This window comes from Venustampulla echinocandica (genome assembly GCF_003357145.1).
Source record: "Venustampulla echinocandica strain BP 5553 chromosome Unknown scaffold_0, whole genome shotgun sequence".
In the NCBI taxonomy this organism is placed as follows: Eukaryota; Fungi; Ascomycota; class Leotiomycetes; order Helotiales; family Pleuroascaceae; genus Venustampulla; species Venustampulla echinocandica.
In genome coordinates, this window is record NW_022474205.1 from 4,108,636 (window position 1) to 4,133,354 (window position 24,719).

The 24,719-nt window shown below is 46.8% G+C and overlaps 8 protein-coding genes across 8 annotated transcripts; 5 read left to right on the forward strand and 3 right to left on the reverse strand.

Moving 5' to 3' along the window:
- Positions 1 to 1,347: 1,347 nt before the first annotated feature.
- On the forward strand, positions 1,348 to 2,753 carry BP5553_01286 (uncharacterized protein; the record flags this gene model as incomplete). Its single annotated transcript, XM_032009909.1, has 5 exons — positions 1,348 to 1,787; positions 1,822 to 2,218; positions 2,246 to 2,290; positions 2,344 to 2,432; positions 2,480 to 2,753. 5 exons carry the CDS (start codon positions 1,348 to 1,350, stop codon positions 2,751 to 2,753), a joined length of 1,245 nt encoding a protein of 414 aa, XP_031873963.1.
- Positions 2,754 to 3,224: 471 nt separating this feature from the next.
- Positions 3,225 to 3,611, forward strand: BP5553_01287 (uncharacterized protein; the record flags this gene model as incomplete). The annotated part of the gene is made up of 1 exon (XM_032009910.1): positions 3,225 to 3,611. One exon carries the CDS (start codon positions 3,225 to 3,227, stop codon positions 3,609 to 3,611), a length of 387 nt encoding a protein of 128 aa, XP_031873964.1.
- Positions 3,612 to 3,811: 200 nt separating this feature from the next.
- Positions 3,812 to 5,112, reverse strand: BP5553_01288 (Uncharacterized protein; the record flags this gene model as incomplete). The annotated part of the gene is made up of 6 exons (XM_032009911.1): positions 3,812 to 4,219; positions 4,325 to 4,460; positions 4,519 to 4,677; positions 4,728 to 4,803; positions 4,856 to 4,896; positions 4,976 to 5,112. 6 exons carry the CDS (start codon positions 5,110 to 5,112, stop codon positions 3,812 to 3,814), a joined length of 957 nt encoding a protein of 318 aa, XP_031873965.1.
- Positions 5,113 to 9,148: 4,036 nt separating this feature from the next.
- BP5553_01289 (Uncharacterized protein) lies at positions 9,149 to 10,886 on the forward strand (the record flags this gene model as incomplete). The annotated part of the gene is made up of 2 exons (XM_032009912.1): positions 9,149 to 9,913; positions 10,014 to 10,886. The coding sequence occupies 2 exons, from the start codon at positions 9,149 to 9,151 to the stop codon at positions 10,884 to 10,886; spliced, it is 1,638 nt and encodes a 545-aa protein (XP_031873966.1).
- Positions 10,887 to 11,647: 761 nt separating this feature from the next.
- Positions 11,648 to 13,145, reverse strand: BP5553_01290 (uncharacterized protein; the record flags this gene model as incomplete). The annotated part of the gene is made up of 3 exons (XM_032009913.1): positions 11,648 to 12,763; positions 12,812 to 12,843; positions 12,899 to 13,145. 3 exons carry the CDS (start codon positions 13,143 to 13,145, stop codon positions 11,648 to 11,650), a joined length of 1,395 nt encoding a protein of 464 aa, XP_031873967.1.
- Positions 13,146 to 15,412: 2,267 nt separating this feature from the next.
- BP5553_01291 (uncharacterized protein) lies at positions 15,413 to 16,129 on the forward strand (the record flags this gene model as incomplete). The annotated part of the gene is made up of 1 exon (XM_032009914.1): positions 15,413 to 16,129. The coding sequence occupies one exon, from the start codon at positions 15,413 to 15,415 to the stop codon at positions 16,127 to 16,129; it is 717 nt and encodes a 238-aa protein (XP_031873968.1).
- A 1,248-nt stretch (positions 16,130 to 17,377) lies between these two features.
- BP5553_01292 (uncharacterized protein) lies at positions 17,378 to 19,983 on the reverse strand (the record flags this gene model as incomplete). Its single annotated transcript, XM_032009915.1, has 9 exons — positions 17,378 to 17,533; positions 17,591 to 18,001; positions 18,048 to 18,120; positions 18,170 to 18,356; positions 18,408 to 19,221; positions 19,274 to 19,392; positions 19,452 to 19,540; positions 19,595 to 19,748; positions 19,824 to 19,983. 9 exons carry the CDS (start codon positions 19,981 to 19,983, stop codon positions 17,378 to 17,380), a joined length of 2,163 nt encoding a protein of 720 aa, XP_031873969.1.
- Positions 19,984 to 21,780: 1,797 nt separating this feature from the next.
- On the forward strand, positions 21,781 to 23,576 carry BP5553_01293 (Uncharacterized protein; the record flags this gene model as incomplete). Its single annotated transcript, XM_032009916.1, has 3 exons — positions 21,781 to 21,873; positions 21,925 to 23,422; positions 23,476 to 23,576. 3 exons carry the CDS (start codon positions 21,781 to 21,783, stop codon positions 23,574 to 23,576), a joined length of 1,692 nt encoding a protein of 563 aa, XP_031873970.1.
- Positions 23,577 to 24,719: the final 1,143 nt, after the last annotated feature.

A 24,719-nucleotide genomic window follows, 5' to 3' on the forward strand; every position in this document is an offset into this window, starting at 1 on the left:
CCGAATGGAGGCCACTCTGTCAATGGGGTTTCATTATGTACTATTACGTAGGTGGAGGGCAATAATTTTCATAGTCATAGCGTAATCACCACACATCAGCCTGTAGGATTTTTGAACCTTGCACACTAAAGTCCGCGGTCCGAGCCGCTCCCCGAGGCCAGGACATGGAAAAGTGTCTTCCAATTGTTCGAGGAACGGGATGATTATTTCTGGGGTAAGTCCAGTTATAATGCTGGCAAGTATAAAGCTGCCAGCTTTGGGGGACGAAAAGCCACGACCTGTACAAGGAGCTCGAAGTTGGCACTCTTGATGATTGGAGTAAGGATGTCCAGGATTGGGTGATATCGGGCACTGACAAGGTTACAGTGAACCCCGGGTCCCCGAAATACAACCCTAAATCAAGTATTCTTGCAGTACAGCTGTGGCTTGAGACGAAAACGGGCAACGAGGCTCCGAGGCAAATTCGACAGAAGCACCAGGAGACGGGTTAACTGCCTTGTTTTCTGTGCCTTAATTTAGTCTTAATATATTAACATTTACCTATAGATGACAATCCTTTATTTAAACATCGATTAATTCAGTACGAATACTAATAGCTACTTGGTGGTGAATGCTTGGTCTCATCGTAAAGCTGAACATGGTTGACAACGCCCTCAACAGACGCCTCGTAAAAGAAGTCCATCTGCACGTCAAACGGAGGACTATTGCGATCTTGAAAAATCGCAAAAACAATGAAACTACCTCCTACTTCCGTTGACATATCTTTCCCCTTTGTTTCATTTTGATAGCACATAAACCTATAGTCCCTCAAGCTTCGGCCATCTCCACGAACATGATTTGCTACAACGCAATGGCCAGTTCCATCGGCCCTTCGATATCCCATTGCAAATGGCCGACGCTTGTGCTGGTGAATCCATTTGTTTAGCATACGCATCGCGAATATTTGTTGATCATATGGGTTGTTGTGGTATCCATGTCGTGGGGGAGGAAAGACCACCAACCGGAGGCTACCAATCCTCTTAAGAATTTGTTCCATCTCCCCGATCTTGACCCCTTGTGGTTGGTTGGGTGGACTCCGTACATTCAATATGCGTGGTAGTGATTCCCAAGGTCTGCCAAAAAGAAATCCGATGGATACGAAAACACAGTTGTTTCGCAGCCGCCTGGGATTCCAATAAGATCCTGGTGCCTCATAATGATTAGGCTGGCTCCAATTTTCTTTTAGCAGACCGATGCTATCCTAAAATGTGTCTTTATATGGTGGAATCTATATAATTTTCTTTTGAGACGAGTTCAGCTAGTGCGAATGCTGCCTATCGACAAGAGCCTCCATCAATCTTTTTGTCTATGGATCCAGTCAGCGGTGCAGCTTTAGTGATCACACTTATTGACGTGGTCATAAAGACATTCAAACTAATCAAGAGCCTCACGCAATCCTACGAAAATGCCCCAGCAGAAATTCAAGATCTTCGACATCGACTGGAGGGGTTGACAAGCCACCTGCTTTTGCTTCGCCAGGTGCAAAAGATAGTTTCTACTGAGCAAAACGCCCTTGATCTTGATTCAATTGAACTTGACCACCTCAAACGGTCTTTGGACTCAACCCGAGTCATATTCGCCGAAATATTTTCTTTCCTAAAGATAAAGACCTCAAAACTTGGATGCTCTGCTCGTATTAGATGGGCAGTCTGTGATGCATCGAAAGTTAAAGCTTGGGAATTACGGCTCCACCGTCACGAAGAACTTCTTCAAACCACTTTGCTCCTGCTCAACAGATCAGAACACTAGTAAATTAAATATTATCGGCTCACACGTTTTCAGTCGATACTCAAGTCTCTTCGAAGATGAATTCAATGCAGCGAAGGAGGCCCTTAGGCTGCAGACTTATCAACTTAACACACTCATGTCCAAAAGTGGGGCACTGGCTCGCTTCTCCTGGGCTCGAAGCGTTTTCGGACCAGACTGGGAATTGCCATATGTTGCAAGAGTGAATGGATCCATATCTTGTTCCGAGGGCTCTTGCCACCAATCATATGGGGTTTCATTGAGGCTTCATGCGCTTTTCTGCCTCAAGGCTGTCTGCTTTGAGATGAGATTAAAGCGGCAATCTCTCTTCTCTTTCGAAATTTCCGCAATTGGAACAGGTGTAGTACTCAAGAATGTCATCCCAGCGGACTCTATTATTATGGTTGCCTCTCAGTCAGGGAACACATCAGTTGTATGAAATCTTCTAAATGAGCGAAAGGCAAGCGTGAACGATATCACACCTGACAACTTTTCGCCTCTCTCTGTATGTCCAAGCATGATCGAACCTAAGATCTAAATCTGTTAACACCTAGCTAGTATGCAATCGCTGGTGGTTCTCTAGATGTTCTGTCATTTCTAGTCAGTAAAGGTGCCGACACCAGGAAAACCTTCGGTCGCTCTCAAACGTATGAAGATCAAACCCCATATATTATTTGTGTCTAATTTAAATCAGAGATCCGCTAGATTGGGCATTGGCACATCGTCAGTACGCTGTTGCGCGATGGCTATTGGAAAATGGCGCGGATGTCCATCATATCAGTGCGAGGGGATGGACGCCATTATTCAGTCTATTTGGAGCACAACCATGCCACAGCGGTCCGTGTGGAGAGTTTCTGGAATTATTTTCAGCGGCATGTTTCGATGACTTCAACGCTCAAGACCGAGACGGGTGGACTATCATGCATCGTGCAGCTGCGTTTGGAAATGCAGAGCACATCAAGTGTTGATTAATAGGATCCAAATTGGTACACTTAATACAGGTATTTGATTGGTCAGAATGGGTCATGGAATGGGGTAATTGAATTGATTAAGGAGCCTAATACTATGGGGTGAAAGCTTCACATATATAGGCAAATGAATGTATGGGGTCAGGTGATCAATCAGGTGACTCAAGGAAATAATACCGATGGTATCCGAATGGCTTCCCAGGGCCTCCRTCATCATGTGCCATACTAATTAGTATGGGATGCGATGATATCCGTGTATTCGGCTCATCGCGGGTACACATATCTCATTTCTCCYTTGTGGTGGAGAAGTGCCAAGTGGGGTGCCTAAGTGGCTTGACCAGCCGGCCAGGGGAACTCCCATAACTCCCATATTCTAACATCAAGTCACTGATCTCGAGAAAGGCATCCCTAAGTCTTCGAACAACGAACCTAAGGTGGACGCCGATTTTCTGTGCGGTTAAGTTTGGCAATATGTCGACTTTCAAGGAACTTGTCAAACACCAGCCATCCCTTCTCGCGGCCGTTGATGTACGCAACTGGACGCTTCTACATCTAGCAATTGACTCCAAGCAGTTAGATATCATGCGGCTACTTATTAAGCTGGGGGCTGATCCTCATGCCCGAACTTCCCCTACGACATTCTTTATACCAATATATCTGAGAGGGCTTTCGCTCTCGCCTGGAGATATTGCTAGAACTCATGGACGTCCCGTCGTTCAAGCCTACTTGGATGCCTTAGCATCAAACGGATTAGAGTTTCGCGCTGTGTGTGAGGAAAAAGATGACTCGTATGACATTTTCTGGCCCGCTTTCGAGCAATTAGAGGGAAATTTTCTATTGTCGCCCTGTTCCACATAAGTTCCACTATATTTCCTTCTAAACGGTCTTTTGTAATCAAAATAGCGGGTTTGGGGTTATAGCTGTAGTGGCCTTAGTCTTGCTGAGAGGCCATCTATTCCCTAAACTCCTGCGCTACAAGCCCATATATCTAATTTGGAAGGTTCATCCCAGAAAGAGCCGATCCCAACCTTATTCACACAAAGATCTCATTACCGCCATTATGCGTTCCACTTCCAACTAAGCTCGCCTGGTGTTAATGGACACACACCAGGTCCCCTGAACAACTCGATCAACTTCTCCTCATCTACATCCTTAAAACCAATACGTCTGCAATACTCCCTAACACCCCCGTAATTATTCGTCAAATAGTTTGCCATTGCCTCTATCCAGCGCGGCGGACAACCGGCAAAATCTTCGGACAGGCCAATAGACTTAATTTCCACCATCCGGCTCTCATGCTCGGGAAGCAGTTCTTCTTCGCTCAGGATGTAGTCGTGCGAGATGGCCGCAATGGGTACTTGGAGCAGGAGAAGAATGATGGCGACAATGAGGCCGGTACGGTCTTTGCCTTGGGTGCAATGGACAAGGATGGGGTGGTTTTTCGGGTTGGCAAAAGCACTTAGAGTCTATGAAAGCGGTAACTTAGTCCGGCTTGGAATACATGGTCTAATTTAAGGGGGAAGGTAAAATGGCCGGCCCATGGGGTATAAAGCCTGGGGGGGGGAATGTACTTCTGCAATTTCAGAACCGCAGTGGTCAATGGTATCGAAACCTAGGCCGATGAGCCCGCGGGGTTGCATGACCTGGCTGCCAATGATGCGAATTGCTTCCATACGATAACCGAAGAGCATTAGTACGATAAGCTTTCTGGAAGAGTTCAATGATAAGCCGAATGAGTAAGTGTAATGGGTAAGGGGGAAATTACATGAAATTCCAGAAGGATAGCTGCCAGAGGAGACTGCGCTCGAAGCGCCGGCCATTGATGTTGATAAAAACATGGTTCATGCCCTGCAGCTGGGATGGCTCTTCTATTGTTGATTTGGACTCTATTAAGCGTTTCTTTTTTCGATTAGCGTGTTCGGTGCTACTCAGGTTAGCGATAAACATTAATGACAGGGCATATATGCAACTTACGATGTACGTAGGTCGACAATAGTCTTGATACCAAATTCCTCATGCAATTGCTTCCGGTCTGATATTGTCGCATCGTCTACGAGAATCAGTATGTTACAACCTCGACATCATATCGGGCGATAAGTTACCGGGACGCGCGGAACGAAATATTTTCCCCTCGGCCACATATCTGAACATGGATTAGATCAAGACCAACATCAACACCAACATTTCTGGAAGAAAGACACGAGGTACCAAGCCAGACGTACTTCTTGCCAAGGAAGTCATTGATAGTCTTCCCCACATCCCGGAAATTCAGAATGTTCTCAAACGATTCAAAAGATGATTGAGACGACGAGTCTGCACTCTTGATCTCGATTTCTATGCCATCTTTCTTACCGGGCATCTTGACAACGGGCAGCCGGGACCCGATGCGTGCTAATTCGAGCGCTAGAGAAGACACAGTACAATGAGTGACTATGATATCTTGTGCATGGAAGGGATTAAGGATTAAGCAGCTTCTAAAGAGGATGCGGAGAAATGGGGTGCGACGGACACTAGAATCGCAGTGGGGGCCAGCTGAAACAGGAGTCGCTCTGGGTCAGGAGGCCACGCGAAGAAAAATCAAATAAATCCTTGGCGCAGCTCCTTATTGTCCAGTTGCCGCCGTGGCTCTGGGAAGGAATCCCACGAGCCATGTCGAGCAATCTTTAAGCGCCTGTAATCCGCCTTGCACTCGCCATAGTAGGAAGGCTTGCAGATTATCCCGCTTATTGCTTTATTTTTAGATTCGAAAATTCAGAGTGCAATTCTGCGCCAGTAATAGGTTTTGTATTTTGAAGCCTGTTAAGTTTCGAGGGCTGTTATAGAAACAATACAATACTTTTACTGTTAGAATGCGCTCCAGGGAGTTTTGTCCCCACTGATCTCTGTTGCATCTAGAGTGGGGACTCTTGGGCTTGCCGCGCCCCGATGCACACACCATTATCTAACAGTATTCTTCCCACGGTATTTTCATAGCCTCCTGCGTAGGCAATATGTAATGGAGTGCTACCCTCATTCATCCTCGAATTGACATCCGCTCCAAATTTTAACAACATCTCAACTGCGTCTACTAGTCCATAGCCAGCAGCTCGATGTAAAGGTACCGCGCCAAAATTGTCTTTGCCAGGTGTGGTCACCCCAGTTTCGACGAGGTATTGTATACCGGCTCCACAGGAAAAGTGCGGTTCCTCACCAGCAAGCCCCATAGGCAAGGAGTCCACAAGCAACAATTAAGAACGAGGGATTAAAAGATTGTTTCACCGGAGACTCAGATCTAGTACAAGGCCACAAGGAGATACAAGCCAGTCTAGTCCGCAAGGTGAAGGCAATAGTTTGACCGAGGGGCGCAGTGTTTTCTGGCCGCAAGATTACCTTCCTCAGGATTGCGTGGAATCGAGAATCTTGACTTGGGGATATGATTCCATGGTTACACAGTTCTTCAAGGGAGCCACAAACCAGAGCAACATCACAGCACATGTGAGGAACTTGCTCCATGCACTGAAAGTAGAAAGGGTAGACTGTGTAAGTTCTTGGTAAATGCTTCCATTGGCTGGTACCAGCTAATTGTGACACAGCAAGGAAGGAAGATTATTTTTGTTGCCCATTCTCTAGGAGGTGAGTGTTCAGATGATCATCGCATATCAATCGGCTAATATATTCCAGGCATCATGGGGCGTCGGTATTACAAGAGGATATGTACCACCAGACGGCGATATGTTAGGCCTCGAAGGAGGGACACAAGGGCGCAGTTGAGGAGCTTCTCGTTGCCGGAGCAGACTCCAAGGGCCAGACACTACTGCATTTGGCTACGAGGAGTGGGTCTGAGGAAGCGGTGTCTGCTTTCTCACAATCTGCCAAAGCATGTGTTGCACGCACCGCATTCTTGAACTGTAATGGTAGTGGATTGTTATATTCACTACATATTACGAGTCCTTGATAGACCCGATTACTCAAAAGTGATTGGAACCCAGAGGAATGAGAAATGTCCCATATTTGCAATCTGGCAGACTTTCCCGAGCCCAATTCAAAATCCTTCGCATCAAAATCCTACTAAGTGTTATTGTTGGACTGCTCAGTAGTCACAATCTCCTCTAAAGAATCCTCAGGAGAGCGGGCGCACTTCAGGGTAAGACTAGAGGGTAACTTCATATCCATGATGGCTTTGATCAACTCTTGGGCATCGCTCAAGGTGGATGGTGAGAGATTCGGGGTATTCTGTGAGCAGCTTTCCGGGGGGTCGCTCGCTACGGCTCGTGTAGCCTGACCAATAATGACGGGCGAGGAGACGAGCTTGAAGCTTCTTTAGAGAGATGGAGGGTGTCAGAGAGATGGGATTGAAAGCCGAAGTGCCAGGTCCTGGTGGTCCAACATACCACAAACAAGGTGCAGGACACTATCATCAGCAATAATGCTGGGAATATACCATCGGTAATCACAAGCAAGACGTGAGAGCGCCTCTGGAACAGAGAAGGATCTCAACTACACTACATCACCGAAAAGTCGGAGAGGAAGGTTTGATCTGCGATCGGCGAAAGATTCACTCCACAACAAGCAAGAAAAAGGATTCGATCGTCAGCAAGAACATTGGCAGATATATCATCGATAACCACAAGCATTATCAACCCGTCTCGACTACCCGCTAATTATCAATTTCCTAGAAATGAAGATATTCTCTATCATCTGACTGCATCGCAGTATTAACTCTTTGCACATTCTCGCCTCATATCATGTATGTTGATCGAAATAAGTACATGCTTCTAGATTTTCCATATCTCATAGTTATAGCGGCATAGTTGATTTGTTGTCAAGTCCTACTGTTGAGTTTCGGCGATGCCGAAATCAGGGGGATTGGGGTATACGCTACATGTGGCAAATATGACTCACTTTTACTTGTATATAACAAGGACATCTCCTCCACTTCTATTACTAGAATCAATCAACTCTTTCTACCTGTTTCAGTGCTTCCGAAAATACTGACACTTACTCGCTCAGTTTCTTACTTTGTTTAAACAATTATTCAAAGTATATTTATCCACCCAGCCGAGTCACATATAGGTTGTACCTCGAATTGGAATCTACTTGATGAGTTCTGAGTTGAAAAGCCCCAGCATGTACCTGGTCCTGGGGAATCGATGGTATTCCACCAACAAACCGAATTACTAATTCGGAGTTCAAAAGTCAGCGATGGGTTTCTCACAATGAAAATCACTACAGGAAAGTTTTTGATAATATGGTAGAGCGAATGTGTATCCTGGGAGGAGGGGCAGACGAGAGGAACTTAACATACCAGCCAGTTGAGTTGTTGTGGAAGTTATACCCGGCGCAGCGGTTGATGCAAGTGTTCAAGTCATTTGTAGGAGTGCTGACGACGTTGGCTCCGGTAGTAACAAGATCCAAAAGCTCCGTGCTTTCAGACCACAGATACGGTTCTTATGAACCTCCGAGCTGTACCCATCATCAGGATAGGGTGGTGTTGGGTCCTGCTTGTCGATATACTGCAAACCTGCCTCCGGAACCATTTCAGGAGCAGAGTACCAAGAGTCCGGTGTGGAGTTCATCCCAGCGGCGTAACCCAAGTATGGTAAGGCTGGACTTTCGTTCGCGTAGTATGTAAACGAATAAACGGTTGAGAGCAACAGGGAGTAAAATTTGGAGAACTGTATGGACGTATATTTGGAGGATGGGACGAGATAAAGTCTGCCAGCAGATGATCATATATGAAAATTGAGGCACAGTTGTCTTTAAGCTTCCTGCAGTTGGGTTTTAGGTATCACAGGTATCACTGGCCTACGGAGGTACAGCGGTTAAGTATGGTAGTAATTAGGGGTATGAAGACAGGGGATGTTTGACTCCTCTTTAAACTTCAAGGGGTAGTACTGTACGCCGCGCAATCTCTGTGTGCTTTGTTTACACTTGGCAGAAAAAACAACCCCTTTATGAAAGGTATCAACAAACTCACCCCTGTCCTCACACCCCTAATTACTACCATACTTAACCGCTGTACGGAGTACCTCCGTATAGATTCTTTGTTGGCATATCGAAGCAACAACAGAAGCCTTTCCGGATTAGCGAAGTTTCACTGCCCTGTAGATTCCATTCTGTGGTCGGCAAGCCGAAGCGACGGAAGCCAATTAAATTCCCGCGATTAGCCGCCCTGTACAGCCTATAAAGGCTTAGGTGGGCTTCAGGGCGGCTCGCTTACCAAGGTATTGCGGCGCAATGTAATCTTTCTATTCCTGTACTGTAGGTGCTTTCAAACACCAACATCTCTTTGGATTCCAACACCACCATCATTTCAACATGTCCGCAGAACATCAGCTATTTGGAACTCGTTTCCATGAAAACCTCACTGGGACTGTAACTGTGACTGTCGAGCTTCAACCTTCAAAGCCACCATGATGGCAGGTCCCATACGCCTGAACCGCAAGTACAGCATCCTCAGCTCCGCCATTTGTTTGGGTCTCGTCATCGTGGTGTACTACATGTACTGCGTGGGCGAGCTGCCAAAGTTCTTTTCCGGCAACTTCAATGAAGGAAGCCTTCGACAATCCAAACCATTGACAGAGACGAAAGATGACGAGATTGCCCTCAAATCGCCAAAGCCCCCAGCTGCTACTGCGAGTCTTCCGGTAGATTATTCGCCCTTAACATTCAGCGAAAGCCAGCAGAAATGCGAGCTATTCTTCACGCCGGCCTATCTCAAGCACATCGCGACCCATCAACTACCATACTGCGAATCGGAGTCGCTAAGCGCATTTCAGTGCTTCACAGCACCACGACTTACGATACCGATGACGGGAGGGTGGGGACAGACCGACCCTCTGTGCATCGCCCAAGGCGTGTCTTTTCGTCCGGAGCAGCAGACCGGCTCAGAGCAGGAATTTGGCATCCAATGCAAACTTCGGGATCTAGCAGCGGAGCGAGCCAACTCCTCAGATGTTGCAACTGAGCTCGAAGGCTTCCGTGACCGGCCTACAGACTGGGGATGGTATTGGGGTGATACAGGCGTGGGTGCTTCGTTGAAGACCTGGAAGTTTGAAAACAGCGGGGACATCGAAGGCTGTACACGGGAGAAGAGTGATAGCAAGGAGTGGGTGATGCTTATGCGACGGGATAGCACCGACACACACAACCTATGGCACAAGTTGATGGAGATTTTGCAAGTACGTTTTCGGAGCTATTCTTTCCCTTGCCTTTTTTCATCCTATTTCATTCCCCTCCACAAATGCCTGCGCAACGAATCTAACGATCACGTTCTATTAGGCGCGGCATAGTTTGGATGCAGTACGGATCGCTATCAATCCTGCCACCGGAACACCTTGGCTGTCCGACGAAGATGCCGCGCATGTTCAACTAGTCTTTGACGATGATCGGGAGGAGCTACTGGAACCACTCTGGGAGATTGTTACTGGGAAAAAGCCCATCCGCAAGAGCTCCTGGGAGCGAGCAGCTTGCTTTGGCAATGTGATCCTTCCGCTTCCTGGATGTGGCAGTCCTTTTTGGTCTAACCTACTGGACACTGGCTATCCTGAGGCCTGCCCCTCGCAGACGCTTTTGACGACATACGTCCACCGCATCTTTGAATTCTACGGCGTGGTCCAGCGCCCTGTCACCGAGATTCACAAACATCCGACTATTACAATCGTGGAGCGAAAAGAGAATAGGAAGTTTGTCGCACTCGACCGTTGGGTGAAAAGTCTGAAGGAACGCTACCCACAGTCTCCTATCAATGTGGTCGATTTCGCCAGTATTACAATTCAAGAGCAGATTAAACTTGCCCAGTCGACTGACATCCTCGTTGGCCATCACGGCGCTGCCATGACGCACATCATTTTCATGGCACCTGGAGCGACGGCTGTTGAGATTCTGCCTCGACATTTCGACCAGCATAGCTTCCGCTCTGCAGCTGCGATGCGTGGAGTTAATTATATCGCGGGCAGATGCATGCATAAAGAGGAGTATGAGAATGCTGTGAATGGCACACCGTTCCCGCAAGACTGGACACCTCCCACGCCCCAGGGATTCAATCATTGGCAGAATGAGGAGTGGACATATTTGATGGATGAGGATTTTCTGGGCTTGGTCGATGCTGCGGTCAGGAGTCAGATGAACAAACTTGGAAGCAGCGACTCATAAAAATACACGGTTCGGATATCATTGCATGAGCAATCAATGTAGTTACAGCTGTAACACCCTAGGACTTATGAAGCAGCACATTTATTTTTTCATTCGCTTCGAGAGCAGGGCACCAAAAGTGGTAGCCGAGCTTGGAAAAGGAGGTTGAATCACGTGATACGAATCATGAAATGTTGCACTTCCCTTCATCCACTACATGAGACTTTATCGGGCATCTTCCTTCATTACTCAGTATCTCCTTCCATGCAACGCAATATCGTTAGCTCTGAGTATGCATGAAATGAGCAGGAGCTGATCCCTAGTCTCCAACTCCAACTTCTCCAAGACCTTGATTTCCTCGATTCACTGCATATACGAAGTACGTGGCAGTGCCCACAGCACTGGTATCGCTGCATTGTCTGCTTCAGCTGTTTAAGACCAGGGACATTGGCATAGACAGGCCGTGCGTGCTATAGAGAAGAGAGGGTATATAATTAGCCGAGAACTAGTTAGCAGGACCCTAAAAACAGCGTCCTAAATCCCCTGTTTTCAGGGCCTTACTCACCGTTACACCGTGTAATAGTACTCGGTGGGGTGGTTGGTTGTGCCAATGCCAATGGACGTTGAACCATCTCGATTGTCGCTGAAGATTCCTCTTCTAACCTAAATGGATTGTTAGCAAAGTTTGATTACGCTCCGTCAGGGGGGCACTCACTTGGAATATTGGGTTATCTCAGGTCGAGTATCAACGGGCTTCGAGATGGGTTACTCCACATTATCGATTACTTCCCCTGGTAATTTCCTGTTTTCCAGAAGAAACGAGAAAATTTCAGCTCCGGCACTCTAGTAGCGAACTCTTTTGCCGCCCTCTCAACTCTCTCAGCCTCTTCCCTTTGACTCACTACAGCTTCATAGACCTTTTTATCCTCTCCTGATTGAGCGTCCGGAAGAGCGACGTCGCCTACTACGGGTTTGAAGACGAGACAGAAGAGGTTAGCCGTCATTTTCTTGTCAGCGAGCCCGAGCTCGACCTTCTTGTCCACGCGGCCAGGTCGTATAAACGCTTCATCGAGGTATGTGATGTGATTAGTAGTCATAATCAAGACCCAGCCTTCTTGTGATCCGACACTATCAATAACGTTCAAGAGAGCAGATAGAAACACCTTTCCAGAGACAGATTTGCTCTGTTGAGAAAGAGAGCCAGGCCGTGAGTCATTTGTTTCAGCGTCTCCGGATCGCTTCGAACTAACGGCGTCAATATCTTCTACGAGAATAACGCAACGACTTAGAAGTTTGGCGAATAGTTCCCGGAAGCAGTCTTCATTAATAGCAGAAAGGCTGAGGATGTAGATATCCAAACCAAAATATCCAGCGATGGATAAGCTCAAACTCGATTTTCCAGTCCCAGGGGGCCTATACAGCAGGTAACCCCTGCGATAGGGAAAACCGCGGTTGGAATACCATCGTCGAGCTGTTTGGTTGAGGAAGTTCCCGATATCTTTGAGTAACTCCTTTTTCACACTCTCGTTGAGAGCAACTGTCGAGATATGGCTTACATCCGACACCATGGACCTCGCCCAGGTGCCATTTTGGTGCTCATACAGAGAGGTTTTGCCCTGAATCAGCTTTGAATACTCGACGCAACACTCAGTAAGCAGTTGCCTAAGAATTCGTAGGGATCTGCTAAAGCAGGAAAGGGAGACCTCTTCTCGACTATTGAATTCTCCAGCCCGATGTTCACGCCGGAACACAATCAGATGGCCATGATACTGAATGAAAAAGCGTCCATTCCAGGGTGTGTAGAATATAGTCTTTCGCTTCGTATCTTCGTCATTTGAACGCCTAAGCTGTGTCGATGCAGAGGCCAAATCGGTGGTTGCGAGGGAGGAACGAACGTCCTAGGTGAAGCTCTGAGAAGATACCCATAACAGCAACATATCATAGACCTCTTCGCGATATCGCACATGAATAGTTGAAGCTACTGATTGTCAAAAACTGGGGTCTCTCCTTGTAAGAAGCGAGGGGGCACTCACTAAAATGAGTCTCGAGCCATCCCAACAAACGCTCCCAGATACGTCTGCAAACGAACACAACCAGCCCAAAGAAACACATCAGAGGAACATAGACGCTCAAGTCGATAGTGAGATACCCCTGGATAGCAGTAGACATACGGGTGAAGCCTGGGAACAATACCAAATCCAGGATCGAAGCTTGGGCGTCTGAGATTGAATGAACAAGTCGAGTATTTTCTGCCATAGTTGAAGAGTTTTGAGGAGCCATTGTCGATGAAGAAGCTAGTTGGTGTAGCTTCAATAGGAGTGATGTCGTATATAAGAAGCTCTAAAAGTTACTTGAAGAACTAGGAGGAATGAAGAAGGAGGTCAAAACTTGCCTCTATATACCCATCGATCTTCACAATCACAGTCTAATCCATCTTGGAAGTCCAACACCGGAGAGTCCATCACTCGTAGCTCATCGCAGGATGTATTAGCGCTTGGAAATAATCAAAATAGCTTCATCCATTCGCGGACCACCGAGACCATTCTTGCGCGGTCAATGCGGGACTGTCGACTAAGGAACGGCGAGGCGGTGGGTGGTATAGCATGATGTTGGTTCCTTGAATGGTCAAGACAGTTTCATTGATTCCAAGAAGAAATGTGGGGGATGCAAGACATGGAGTTTATGGCGTATCAATTGTTCCTCGATCCTTGAGAGCTCCTATTGAGTTAAGGATATACTGCCGAGACATTGTGGCTTGAATGCAGGGTATCGTCGATCGAATAAGATACAGTTGAACGAAAACCCGTGTGTACTACATTGTAGGAAAGATATATGCGACCTCCTAATCTGTCTATTGATGCCAAAGTGAAAAGACATGCATGCTCTAGACGAGCTTGTTATGTGAATGGTCTGGTCGAGGCAATCACCGGCTCCAATTCATTTGTCATTTCCAATCCCGGAACCCCTTACCTCTGCTGCGTAGACTGAATCTTAAGTAATACCTGCGCAGGAACCTTTTTCTCTGTAGGATCTCAAGATGATTATGGGCAGTGCATTCAAGTACAGAGCAACCAGTGCAGCTCTCAAGCATCATTCAGTCGTAAGTAATTTCTTTTTCGTTACTTAATTTTTTTCTATTCATCATTCACATAATGGCTAATGACTTGGCGTGATAAAAGGTCCGTACCTGACTAATCCGGTAGACAACGGCTTCACTTATATAGTCTCGAATGGCAATTGCGGGTACTTATATTATGGTGGGCAATTCAATTAGAAAGGATCACACTTGAAGCTAGCTGGTGTGATGGCACGGCGTCACGTGGTACCAAGCTCGTGGCTGTTTCAGCTCATCTCCTGTATTTAAAGGCCTTCTACCCCAGACCTCTCTTCTCTCCTTGCTTGATCTCTTCGCAATAGGACCCTCATTACTCGTAGCGTATCTTCCCTACTTGTGATGCTTCATGCCCTCAACGTTGGCCTTGGGGTTCCCTAGGACAATATTTATTTCTAAAAGAATCAAATGTCTCACATGCTGCATAAGCGCCCTTGTTTGTCAAATATTATATCCCGCCATACTAACAATACCACATCGTGCCTCATTTCCTTCACTTGATAGAATATCCATCAACATCACGTGATTAACCTCTATTACTAGGCCGGATAGTATAAACGTTATACTATGCTCTTTTATCTTCACTCGAGACTAAAAGCATGTTCCTCTACCAACACTTGGTAGCAGTCGATATACTTCCCAAAGGTGTTCCTGTCTTCCTGTTATAATTTCGAAGGTACAGAAAAGTGCACAAAGATATGATTCCGAGACCACAGATGGCAATGCCTGCACCAATACCAGCTTTTGCCCCCGGTATAAGTGAGCCCCGATGAATTTGTAGTATTCGACGACGATGCGGGGTTCGTTGCTGCTGCTGGGCTGGTCGACTGCTCTTCAACTACCCGGTCTGAAATCAATAACACCTTCTAATTTCAATAGTGATCAGAAAACTCTCCATCACGACTCCTGCCTACCGTTTACCTCACCTCGAGCAGTGTGAAGTGATTTGCTGATATTTGAAAGAGGTTGTTGTCAGAGATGCCAATACTGTGGAACAAACATTACCCGTCCCGTATATTTAGCTTGGCGAGTCATTCATCAACCCTTGATTTAGCGGGGTGAAGAATTCCAAGCTTTCGTCATCTCTCTGTTTCTACCTGTTCGACACTGAATGAGTCATTCCCGGTACACCATTCCCGCGCACATCGTTCACGAGCTAACGCTACCTACAATTGCATTAAATTCAACTAGCGTGTATGTTCAATCTCAAGTCCGACAGACAGTATAGTGATGGAATGCATTTTTGATACTAGTGCCTTGCGGAGCACATATCGTGACAGTATCACCAAACTTCCCGACAGCTCGGTTAACCGGAAGATCATTAATGACTCGACAATCGTGGAGCCGTGTCCGATTTGTCTGCAGAATGGAGATATCGGGGTAGAGATGGTGATGCTTCTGTGCGAATGTCCACATTGGGGGGCACGAATCCTGCATGGCCAAATCTGTTTTTGAGACAGGGGGTTGCCCAACTTGCAGAGCGCCTCAGTTCTCCTTCGATACTGTTGACCTCCTTTCGACAGCGTACACACACGGGGATATTGAAAAAGCGAGGCACTTACTTGAAAGTAGTACATATCACTCATCGCGAGATATCTTCGATAGAACGCCATTAATACGAGCAGCTCAGCACAGTGAGAGAGAGGTGATACACCTGCTCGTGGAACATGGGCCCTCGGTAACACAAGAGGACATGTACCACCAGACGGCAATATGCTGGGCCTCAAAGGAGGGGCATACGGACGCAATTGAGGAGCTTCTCCTTGCCGGAGCAGACATATCTTACTTGGACTCAGAGGGCCAGACACTTTTGCATTTGGCTGTGAAGAGCGGGTCTGAGGAAACAGCGGCTCTTCTGTTGGCAACGGGCGTGGCAGGATCTGCCACAGATTTGGAGGGTGTCACTGCCCTCCATCTAGCTGCAAGAGATGGCTCCAAGGAATTCATCAACTTGCTGATTGACAACGGTGCGGAAACTGCAGCAAAAGACAATCTTGGACGTACACCGTTGCATTACTGTGCGGAGCTAGGTTATGGCGCAGCGACCAAGCTGTTGGTCGACAGAGGTAGTTCATTGTCTGCAAAGGACAACGCGGGGCGGGGCGGACAGCTCGTGAGTTGGCCCAAGAGGCTGGAAGTCACCGCGCAGTGAGAGCCTTGGATGGCGAACCATTATCTATGAGTATAATACAAGGCCGTGCGGTTTTCCTCTAGGTAGTAAGTACATACATACACCCTATCCCCGGTCACGTTCTCTGATGTTGCCCTAGGCGTCGGGTGGGCTTCCGGAACATGGCAGGATGGATGATTCATTCATGGTTCTATAATACAGCTTCTGCTATGTTTTACTACTCTTAGTCTTCATACCTATTGTTTGCTAGCAGTTGCCATTTGCGTTTCGATGTCTAAAGTACGACAAGTGCTTCAAGTCTGTCACTAGCAGTCAGAAGCGAAGAGAAGAGCTAACAGCATGGATGAAGCACCGACTATACAGTATTCCGAGTTCCACGCCGTTGGTTGGCATACATGGTCCTATTCAGCCTCCGGAGCAAATGTTGGGAGCGCTTTCGAAGCCTGCGTTTGTCGTGCTTCGGTATACAGCCTGGCCCCAACAGTTGTTTGAGTACCTGGCGGATTTTGGTCTCGCGGATAGCGCCAGCGTTAAACATGGCTAGTCGATATAGTGCTATTAGGCGGAAGGATATGATCCGCTGCGCTTCCTCGTCAAAGGGAGACTGCTTCTTCTGCACTTCATATCTCTATTTCCAAAATTGCTTGAGCTGGTCAGTCTTTTGCTTAGAATTACTCTTTATTAAGCTTACATTTCTCTGGTGGGTAACATGATTTGGATGATATGGCTCCGTTATAGTACTCTCAGTCATCATCCCCGTCAGCGATTCATTATCTTCGCTAGCCTAGCGGCCACCGCTATACAATGCCATACTACTAGAAAGACTCCGTTCGGCAACAGGCTGACGGCTACACTGCTTAGGACTACCTCGCGGCAGTTCTCCCATAAATCTGCGGACCTGGCCTTAGTCACTTCGTACTCGTGCTTGACGGAAAGGCAGAGTTGGTGCAGCATGGAAGTTCAATATTAGATGTCAAGAAAAAGGTGGACAAGATACTCTGCAGAGCGGAGGGACTCCTATATATACTGATAGAAGAACGCAGCCCCGGTCAGTCATGAGTCCCAGTACGGGCTAGTTAACTAGATTCAGGCAATGTCTTCGTCGTGCAAGATTGAGAGCCATTGTGCGCACACGATTTATCAAAAACATCACGTCAGCAAAACAACAGAATGCAACAGTCCAAAATTGAAGTACATTAGCGATTTTAGGTAAGATGAAGGAGGGCGAACGAAATCCACCGCTGGAGTTTGCAAGCTACCATCTAGGCGTCAATGGTAGGCATGCTCATTGTCAGTCGCACCGGTCCCCTTGAAGTCGTTTTCAAAGATTGCCCCAACATCAAGGACTTTGTGCAGGTGATTCATAGCCAAGTCTACCTTTTCAAAGTCCGCCAAAGCATGTGCTGCACGCACCGCATTCTTGATCTGTGAAGGAAAACTTGTTAACAAAAAGGCATGAGTTTATTACAGAAGATAGCTTACTTGTCGACCATTCAGCTTGCGCTCTGCCAGATCTTGGAGCTCAGTGCCTTTGAAACCAACCACCCTGCCCTTTGCGTTTGGCTTGTTTAGGAAGCTTTCCCAAATGCTCTTTCTGGTATCAAACCCTAAAGAGCTATAAGCGAGCCCAATGTGTATTCTACTTTGTACAGCGCCGTCGAACTCTGTCACCTGATTGGTTGTGAGCATCATAATCCCGGTAAAATACTCAAGCTTGCGTAAGAAAACCGAAACTAGAGCGTTATGTTGAGAGTTGTCAGACCGTCGGCGGAGATATGAATCTGCCTCATCGAGGAGCAGCAAGGTGTTCCAATGGCTAGCTACATCAAAAATCTTTGACAGTTGCGTATCGAGGTCTGCTGATGAATTGTGACTGAGGTTTGCCGCAGAAACCTGTCTAGATTAGTTTCAGTAATAGCTAGGTCTACTTTGAACTCACTGTGAAAAGGGGCATGTGAAGGAGTTCTGCGAGCGCCTCTGCAGTCATTGTCTTTCCTACACCAGGTGGCCCACTATCGGGCGTGTTAGTTTTAGGCTTGCTCCTGATACTGGTCTACGTACTACAGAAGTATGATCAATCCAAGACCTTTTTCCTTGACGAAGTTGTCAAATGCGTGGGCATTTTCACGGCTCGAATGCTGGGTGGCCAGGGCTTGAATGAGCTCCTTCGAATTGGCTGGGATTTTGAGCTGACCGAAAATAGACTCATCCCAGCAGATTTCCGAAATATCTGCGACAGCGAACTCCACTTTGGAGAGGTTAGTGGGAATGTACAGAGTTTCTGGTGAAGTGATCTTACAGTACAACTTATTTTCTAGACTGTAACTTAGCACAGTAGGACTGCAGAGCAGAAAATCTTCCTTGCTCAACTCGTTGATGTTAACGCCCTTTTTCACAGCTGATTCGTCAAGCCGCGTGCTAGGCTCGTCGTCCAAATCATGCCAAATGCCGACACTTTTGGAGCTCTTGAAAATGCTCGGTCGAGCGTAGTTGGGATTGTCCTGTAGAAATTTGACCGAGTCTACCATAATTCTGCCTTTTATAGTGATTTTGCGAGGCTTCCCTTTCATCATCTGGAAAGCTGTTTCATCGTACTGCCGATGTTGAGTACCTCTCAAGGAGCAGAACCTCCGGTCACATTCGACAAGCATCTTTTTGACAGCCTCCTCTTCCTCGTGATAATAGAGTGGGAAGGCCTCGAGCGAGTTGACAGGTTTGGATCCAGCGAATTTCAAAATCGCCGTCTCAATCGGAACCTTTCCCAAAATCTTCCCGTCAAAGTCCAGATAGCTCCCTTTGATATGGAAGTATTCTACTCCGCTCTGGGTAGTTTCCTCTGCGGCAGACTCGTACTTGATGCACCTTGGCTTTTCCGTTCCCGGGCACGTGGTGTAGACTAACGTGTTTGCTTTGAAAAAAGCCCAGAGTAGGTCATAAGTGATCTCCTTGGCCTCGAGGAGTGCACCAAGTCGTTGCGTGAGGTCTGCGTAGGATGTCTTGATATGGTCGATGAGAAGGCTGATGTGTTCATAGCTTGCTCGGTCCTCAAGGTCAATTTTGTCGCGACATAACTCAATCTCAGGGAGGAAGTTGTAGAGAATGTTCCGCTGTATCTATAGAAGTGTAAGTTTCTGTTCATTTTACAACAAAAGAATGGATGCGTACAGAGAGCTTTTCCTCCAAAATGTTAATCCCGGGGACGTCACAGAGGACCTCCCTCAAAGCGTCTCGAAGCATGAACAACTTGACGTCAACAAAATAAGTATTCTCTTTACTATTCTTGTCTTTGGAAATTGTCAGTATATGAATTCCGCTTCAATAGAATATATACCAACCCACCCACGAACTACGAACACGTATTGATCCAAGTTGTTAATGCTTTTTGGCTTGGGGCTTTCCACAACGGTGTACTTGTATGCCTTGTCATCCCAGCTACATGTCAATGTCCGTTAGTGGATACATAGATAAGTGAGTTCAGAAACTTACATCTCATCGACTTCTTTGAAAGCTATTAGCGAGGCGCGAGCCACCAATTCCTTTGATGTGGTGCTATCCGGAGAGTCGGGTTTAGGTTTATCAGAGACCTCGGCGTTCTCCTCTGCGCGCTTGTCAAGGACCTTGAGAAAGAGATCTTTGAGATCTTACATCGTAATTAGTTTTGCAGGTGTCGGGAGATGTAGACTATCAGGCGGTAGAGGCGTATAGGAACAGGTACACTTCGGGGCAGAAGTAGAGGTCATCTGCATGTCCGTGACCGCTTTGACCAACTCTTCAGCATCGCTCGAGGTGACAAAACACTGGGACAGCGATAGATTCGGGCTACTCGGTGGTGTGTTTGGCTGTGTTAGGGACAATGGGGGGCCGGTTTGCCTCATCTCTGTTGGTGCTATTGTAGATGTAGGGGTTTGGTAGATAGCTTTGAAGTGCGTGACAGACAAAGTGTGTATAGATGTGAGAACAGAAGATGCTTGAAGAGTTTGGAGGAATACAGAAGGAGGTGATTATCAAACTGGAGGGGAGATTCCTACCTTTATATACTTATCGATCCTTTACTATTCTTCACTTGGGGGTTTGATCCGTCTTGGGGGTCCAACGCCGGAGAGTCTCTCACTTGCAGCCCATGGTTGCAGCATAGTATGTTGGCGCCTTGAAATATCAAGATGGCTTCGTTGTTTCATTATGCAGTAATGTGGGGGAAGTAACATAATTCGATTTGTGAGTCTATCGAGATTCCATCACTTGTAGCATTATGCAGCAATATGGGGAATGGAGGACTTTGATGTGGCATCGTCAGAATATGGCGAGGTTAATGTGATTGCGTGTTGCATGAGAATTTCAGGGATTCTCCAAAATGGAACATCTCTGTATGGTGCTCTGATCTTTGAGAGTTTTAAGGATACTCAGAGACATGAGGATGTCCTGCCAAGACATCTTGCAGGAAGATCGCCAATTAAGTCTGGCAAACATGGAACCTTTCGGAAGGGACACTACTCACGTTCTGGCACTTGCTGACCTTGTTCGCTCGAGACAGCTGAAAGAACAATGTTCAATCGGTAAATTTCATTCTTTTAGTTGTCTCGACCTGATTTATCGTTTCTTGGCGCGAGTTTTGGGAAATGAGAAAGTAGCATTAGTAATACCAGGCGCCTCCAGAGTCAATGTTGGGGAGGAAACGCAGATCAGATGTTATTGAAACATTTCCCGGTTATGAAGAACGTCAGGTTCAGACGAAACTCTGACATTACATAGGCATTCTTCCCCGTCTACATACAGCGCGGCAGCAAGAAACCCTTCCCCCGATTAAGTAGTGAGTCCTAGTAGCTACCAGGTGAGTTCTACCTCAACGACGAAAAATATATGCCGAGCTCTTCTTCCGCAATTTCCTCGCATTCAAAAAACTGTTGTGTATCTCGCAGCTGGGCAATCTTAGTGAAGGGCAGTCAGTAGGCAATTGATATTACTAGTTCTCTAGGGATTCGCTAGCGAATAGCCAAGTGTGTAATATATAATATTAGTGAATACTAGAACTAGACGCCGAAGAGTCAAAAAGCAAAGGGGTGGGTAGTCCTCAAATACCTATTATCTGGCTGCTGTCCAGCCGCACCTAAGTCAGGTGATTCAAAAGTGGGGAGCCCTGATAGGTGGCTTAGTGGTATGGCACAGGGATTGGTTCGGCTTATAACGCGTTATAATATAGTTCTAAAAAGACTTAATAAATACCATAATACCTATTAGTAAATTCTAAAGATTAAATAAGACTAGAGTATAAATAATAGAATAATATACTATCTTTAACTTATACTTTTAAGGACCGAGCGATGTAAAGCTAATACGGAGTAAGTATACGGAGGTACTTCGTACTATCATAGTGCTACGTATGTCCTACCTACAAAGTTCAACCCCACCCCAACCGACCCGAAATGAACGAAGAGGAACGGAAACCTTAATTAGTTTGGAAGCTAGTGACCAGCCCACCGGGAAGAATGCGGGGAGTTCTGGGGCCTCCACACTTTATCCCCTGGCACTCTATGAAGTACCTGTATACGTCCGCGGTCTTCACGATGCAGATATATAGGCATCACATCCAATTCAAACCCCAGCTTCCTCGCACCAACTTGCGAAGGTCGATTCTCTCTCACAAAGGATTGGCAAGGATATTGCGATAATCAACCATGGGTGAACAAGGCCAGGTAGTCCACGTCGAGAACGTCGATGCACAAGAAGCCAATGGCCGGGTACACGCAAAGACCTACATATTGGTCGCTGTAAGTCTCGTCCAAGGAAATAATCTTTCACCGTTGTAACTTTATTCGCAGGCCGTAAACATGATCTACGTGGCGCAGCTTTGCAGTGTCGTCGGGTCTGGCGCTCTAGCTCGTGACATCACCGCTGTCACGGGAGGTAGTGGCAACATTGTCTGGTTTACATCGGTTATTACCATCTGCACGGCTGTGCTGAGTCCATCGGTCAGCCAGGCCGCCGACTATTGGGGTAGAAAGTGGCTGCTTATTTTCTTCACGATATTAGGCTGTGTGGGAAGTATTGTGGTCTCGCGAGCCAACTCACCTGGATCGGTACTTGTCGGCTTCACGTTCAGCGGTCTTGCATTTGGTTCGCAGGCCCTGGTCCCTACAATAACGTCGGAGGTCTTGCCTCGAAATTATAGACCATATGCCCAAGCTGCAGTCAACGTGTCAGGGTCTCTATCCGGCTTCGTTTCACTGCTCCTCGGAGGAGCTTTGACGCGGAACAGCAACCACGAAGGTTTCCGAACGTACTGGTACATCTGTGCAGGGACCTTTGCGCTTTCAGCAATCCTCACCGCATTCCTCTACAACCCTCCTCTGCGGGAGCTTCAGCGTACGCTGAAATTTACAGAGAAACTAAAAAAGCTCGACTGGATCGGCTATGCTCTGCTGACGTTGGGTCTGGCTCTTTTCTGTGTTGGGTTATCATGGTCGCAGAACCCATACCCTTGGACAGACGCTCGTGTCTCAGCTCCCTTCGCTGTTGGCGTTTTCTTCACCACCGCACTAGTTCTGTACGAATGGTTTATCAAAGTCGATGGCATGATCCACCATCGACTATTCCGAGGCCGAGGCCGAAACTTCCCAATCGCGCTGTTCTGCCTGTTCGTCGAGGGTTTGGCTTTCTTCTCCGCGAACAATTATTTTCCCTTCGAAACAAGCATTTTATTCACCTCGGACCCGGTCGTGGTAGGAGCACATTTCGGCATTGCTTTCATTGCATCCATAGTTTTCGCCGGAGTTGGCGCCGCATACTGCTGGAAGACGAAGACCCTCCGTGATACAACCATGGCGGCGTTTATCTCGTTTATAATATTTTTCGTCTTGATGGCCACGACAACTACCAATACTCCCCAGAATAATTTCTGGGCCTACCCTCTCTTCCTGGGCGGCGGCCTCGCATTGAGCGTGACAGCTCTAATGACAGCAGCCCAGTTTGCCACTCCGGCTGAGCTAATATCAACAGCGACGGGATTAGTCCTCTGTGTCCGCAACCTTGGTGCCACGGTTGGACTGGCAGTTTACAACGCCGTTTTCAACCAGTGTGTATCTCAGAACCTTGCACCCAAAATTGCCGCAGCAGCCTTGCCCCTTGGCCTCCCGGAGTCATCCATCGGCGCTCTCATCGGTGCTCTCGTGACCGCAAACTTCGCGGGCCTGGCTGAGATCCCAGGCGTAACAGAGGAGATTATTGGCGTTGCTACAGTGGCATTAAAAGAGACGTATCTCATTGCGTTTCGATACGTGTGGGTGACTGCAGGTGCCTTCTCCGCTATCGCTTTCATTGGTATGTCCAACTGCTACTTACCACTTATGGTCTCTAATATAATGTTAAAATAGCATCCTGTTTTCTAAGTAATCCTAGCGAGGCATTCAACTCGCATATCGATGCCCCAGTTGAAGTTGAAAGCATTGCCGAAGCCGATAAAGCTAAGGTGTAGATAGTGTGCCTGAGAAGAGAATGACGTCTCGTGGAAATAACAGGTGAAGGCATGCTTTCCGCCACTGAGGAGAAAGCAAAGATTTCTGAATGGTTTTTTTCTGTAAAACAAATATAACAGTGTTCTATTATTGTCTAATAACTATTTCTTTGGAGTGGATGTGATAGTTGTCAGTCTCGTTGGAAACTAGATCCTACACCTTAAAGTGGACGGTATCGTCCCATGAAGCACAGGGCAACCCGTGCTAGAAGGTGCAACGGAGTTTATAGATAGATAAGGTTTTGGTGGAAGGAAGGTTTGGCCATTCTAAGTATACTAGTAGGGAGAAATTTTCTGGCCGAATGCAAGCTTCAAATAGCCCAAAAGACCTTTCACATACAAAAGCTCCTACTTTTCTTTGTTTATTGATGTATACTCCGAAAATGCATAGAGCGCCTTGGATGTGTGGAGATGGTTAATAATATAGTGTTAGTAGTCCTACGGGTAAGGGCTTATTTAGGCTTCTTACTTATAGGAGCCTGTAGATATGGTACAGGCCAACATGGCTAGAAATCTAACCACGACTAGCGCCAATGATCTATTAGCTCGAGCTACTGTTTTAGTGATATTATCTTCTTGATTACTAACCTTTTTAAAGGTGTAGATAATCTACTTTTTGGACATGTATAATGTAGTGTCTTGAGACTACGCAACACATCCATTTGGGCGAAGTGAACTGCCCCCTACGCGGCATCTTGTAGCAAGTGAAAAGCTTTTTTGCACAGTAAATTACAACGGTCCAGAGCTCTAAAAGGCTCAAAGTAGTAGAATCACCCTTCTAGATGTTATCCTAGAGATATCTCGGTGATGTGTTCCGTGTCATATAATACGAATTACAGTACGGTTTAAAAGTTAGAGAGTGTGCGCCTGATTAGGATACTGCTACTGGCTTAATGATTTTCGAATATTTAAGATCCTTAGCCTACCTTAAGGCCACGTTGCCACTGCCAGCCCTTCATTCGTGCTACTCTAGTGGGTGTCTGTCAGCACTCAAATGACATAGAATTACAGCAATTGGAAATGCATAATCAATGATATTTAAGATCATAGAAAGTCTAATCGATACACTCGCTAGTACAGCGATGGCCTACGTTTTATACCCGA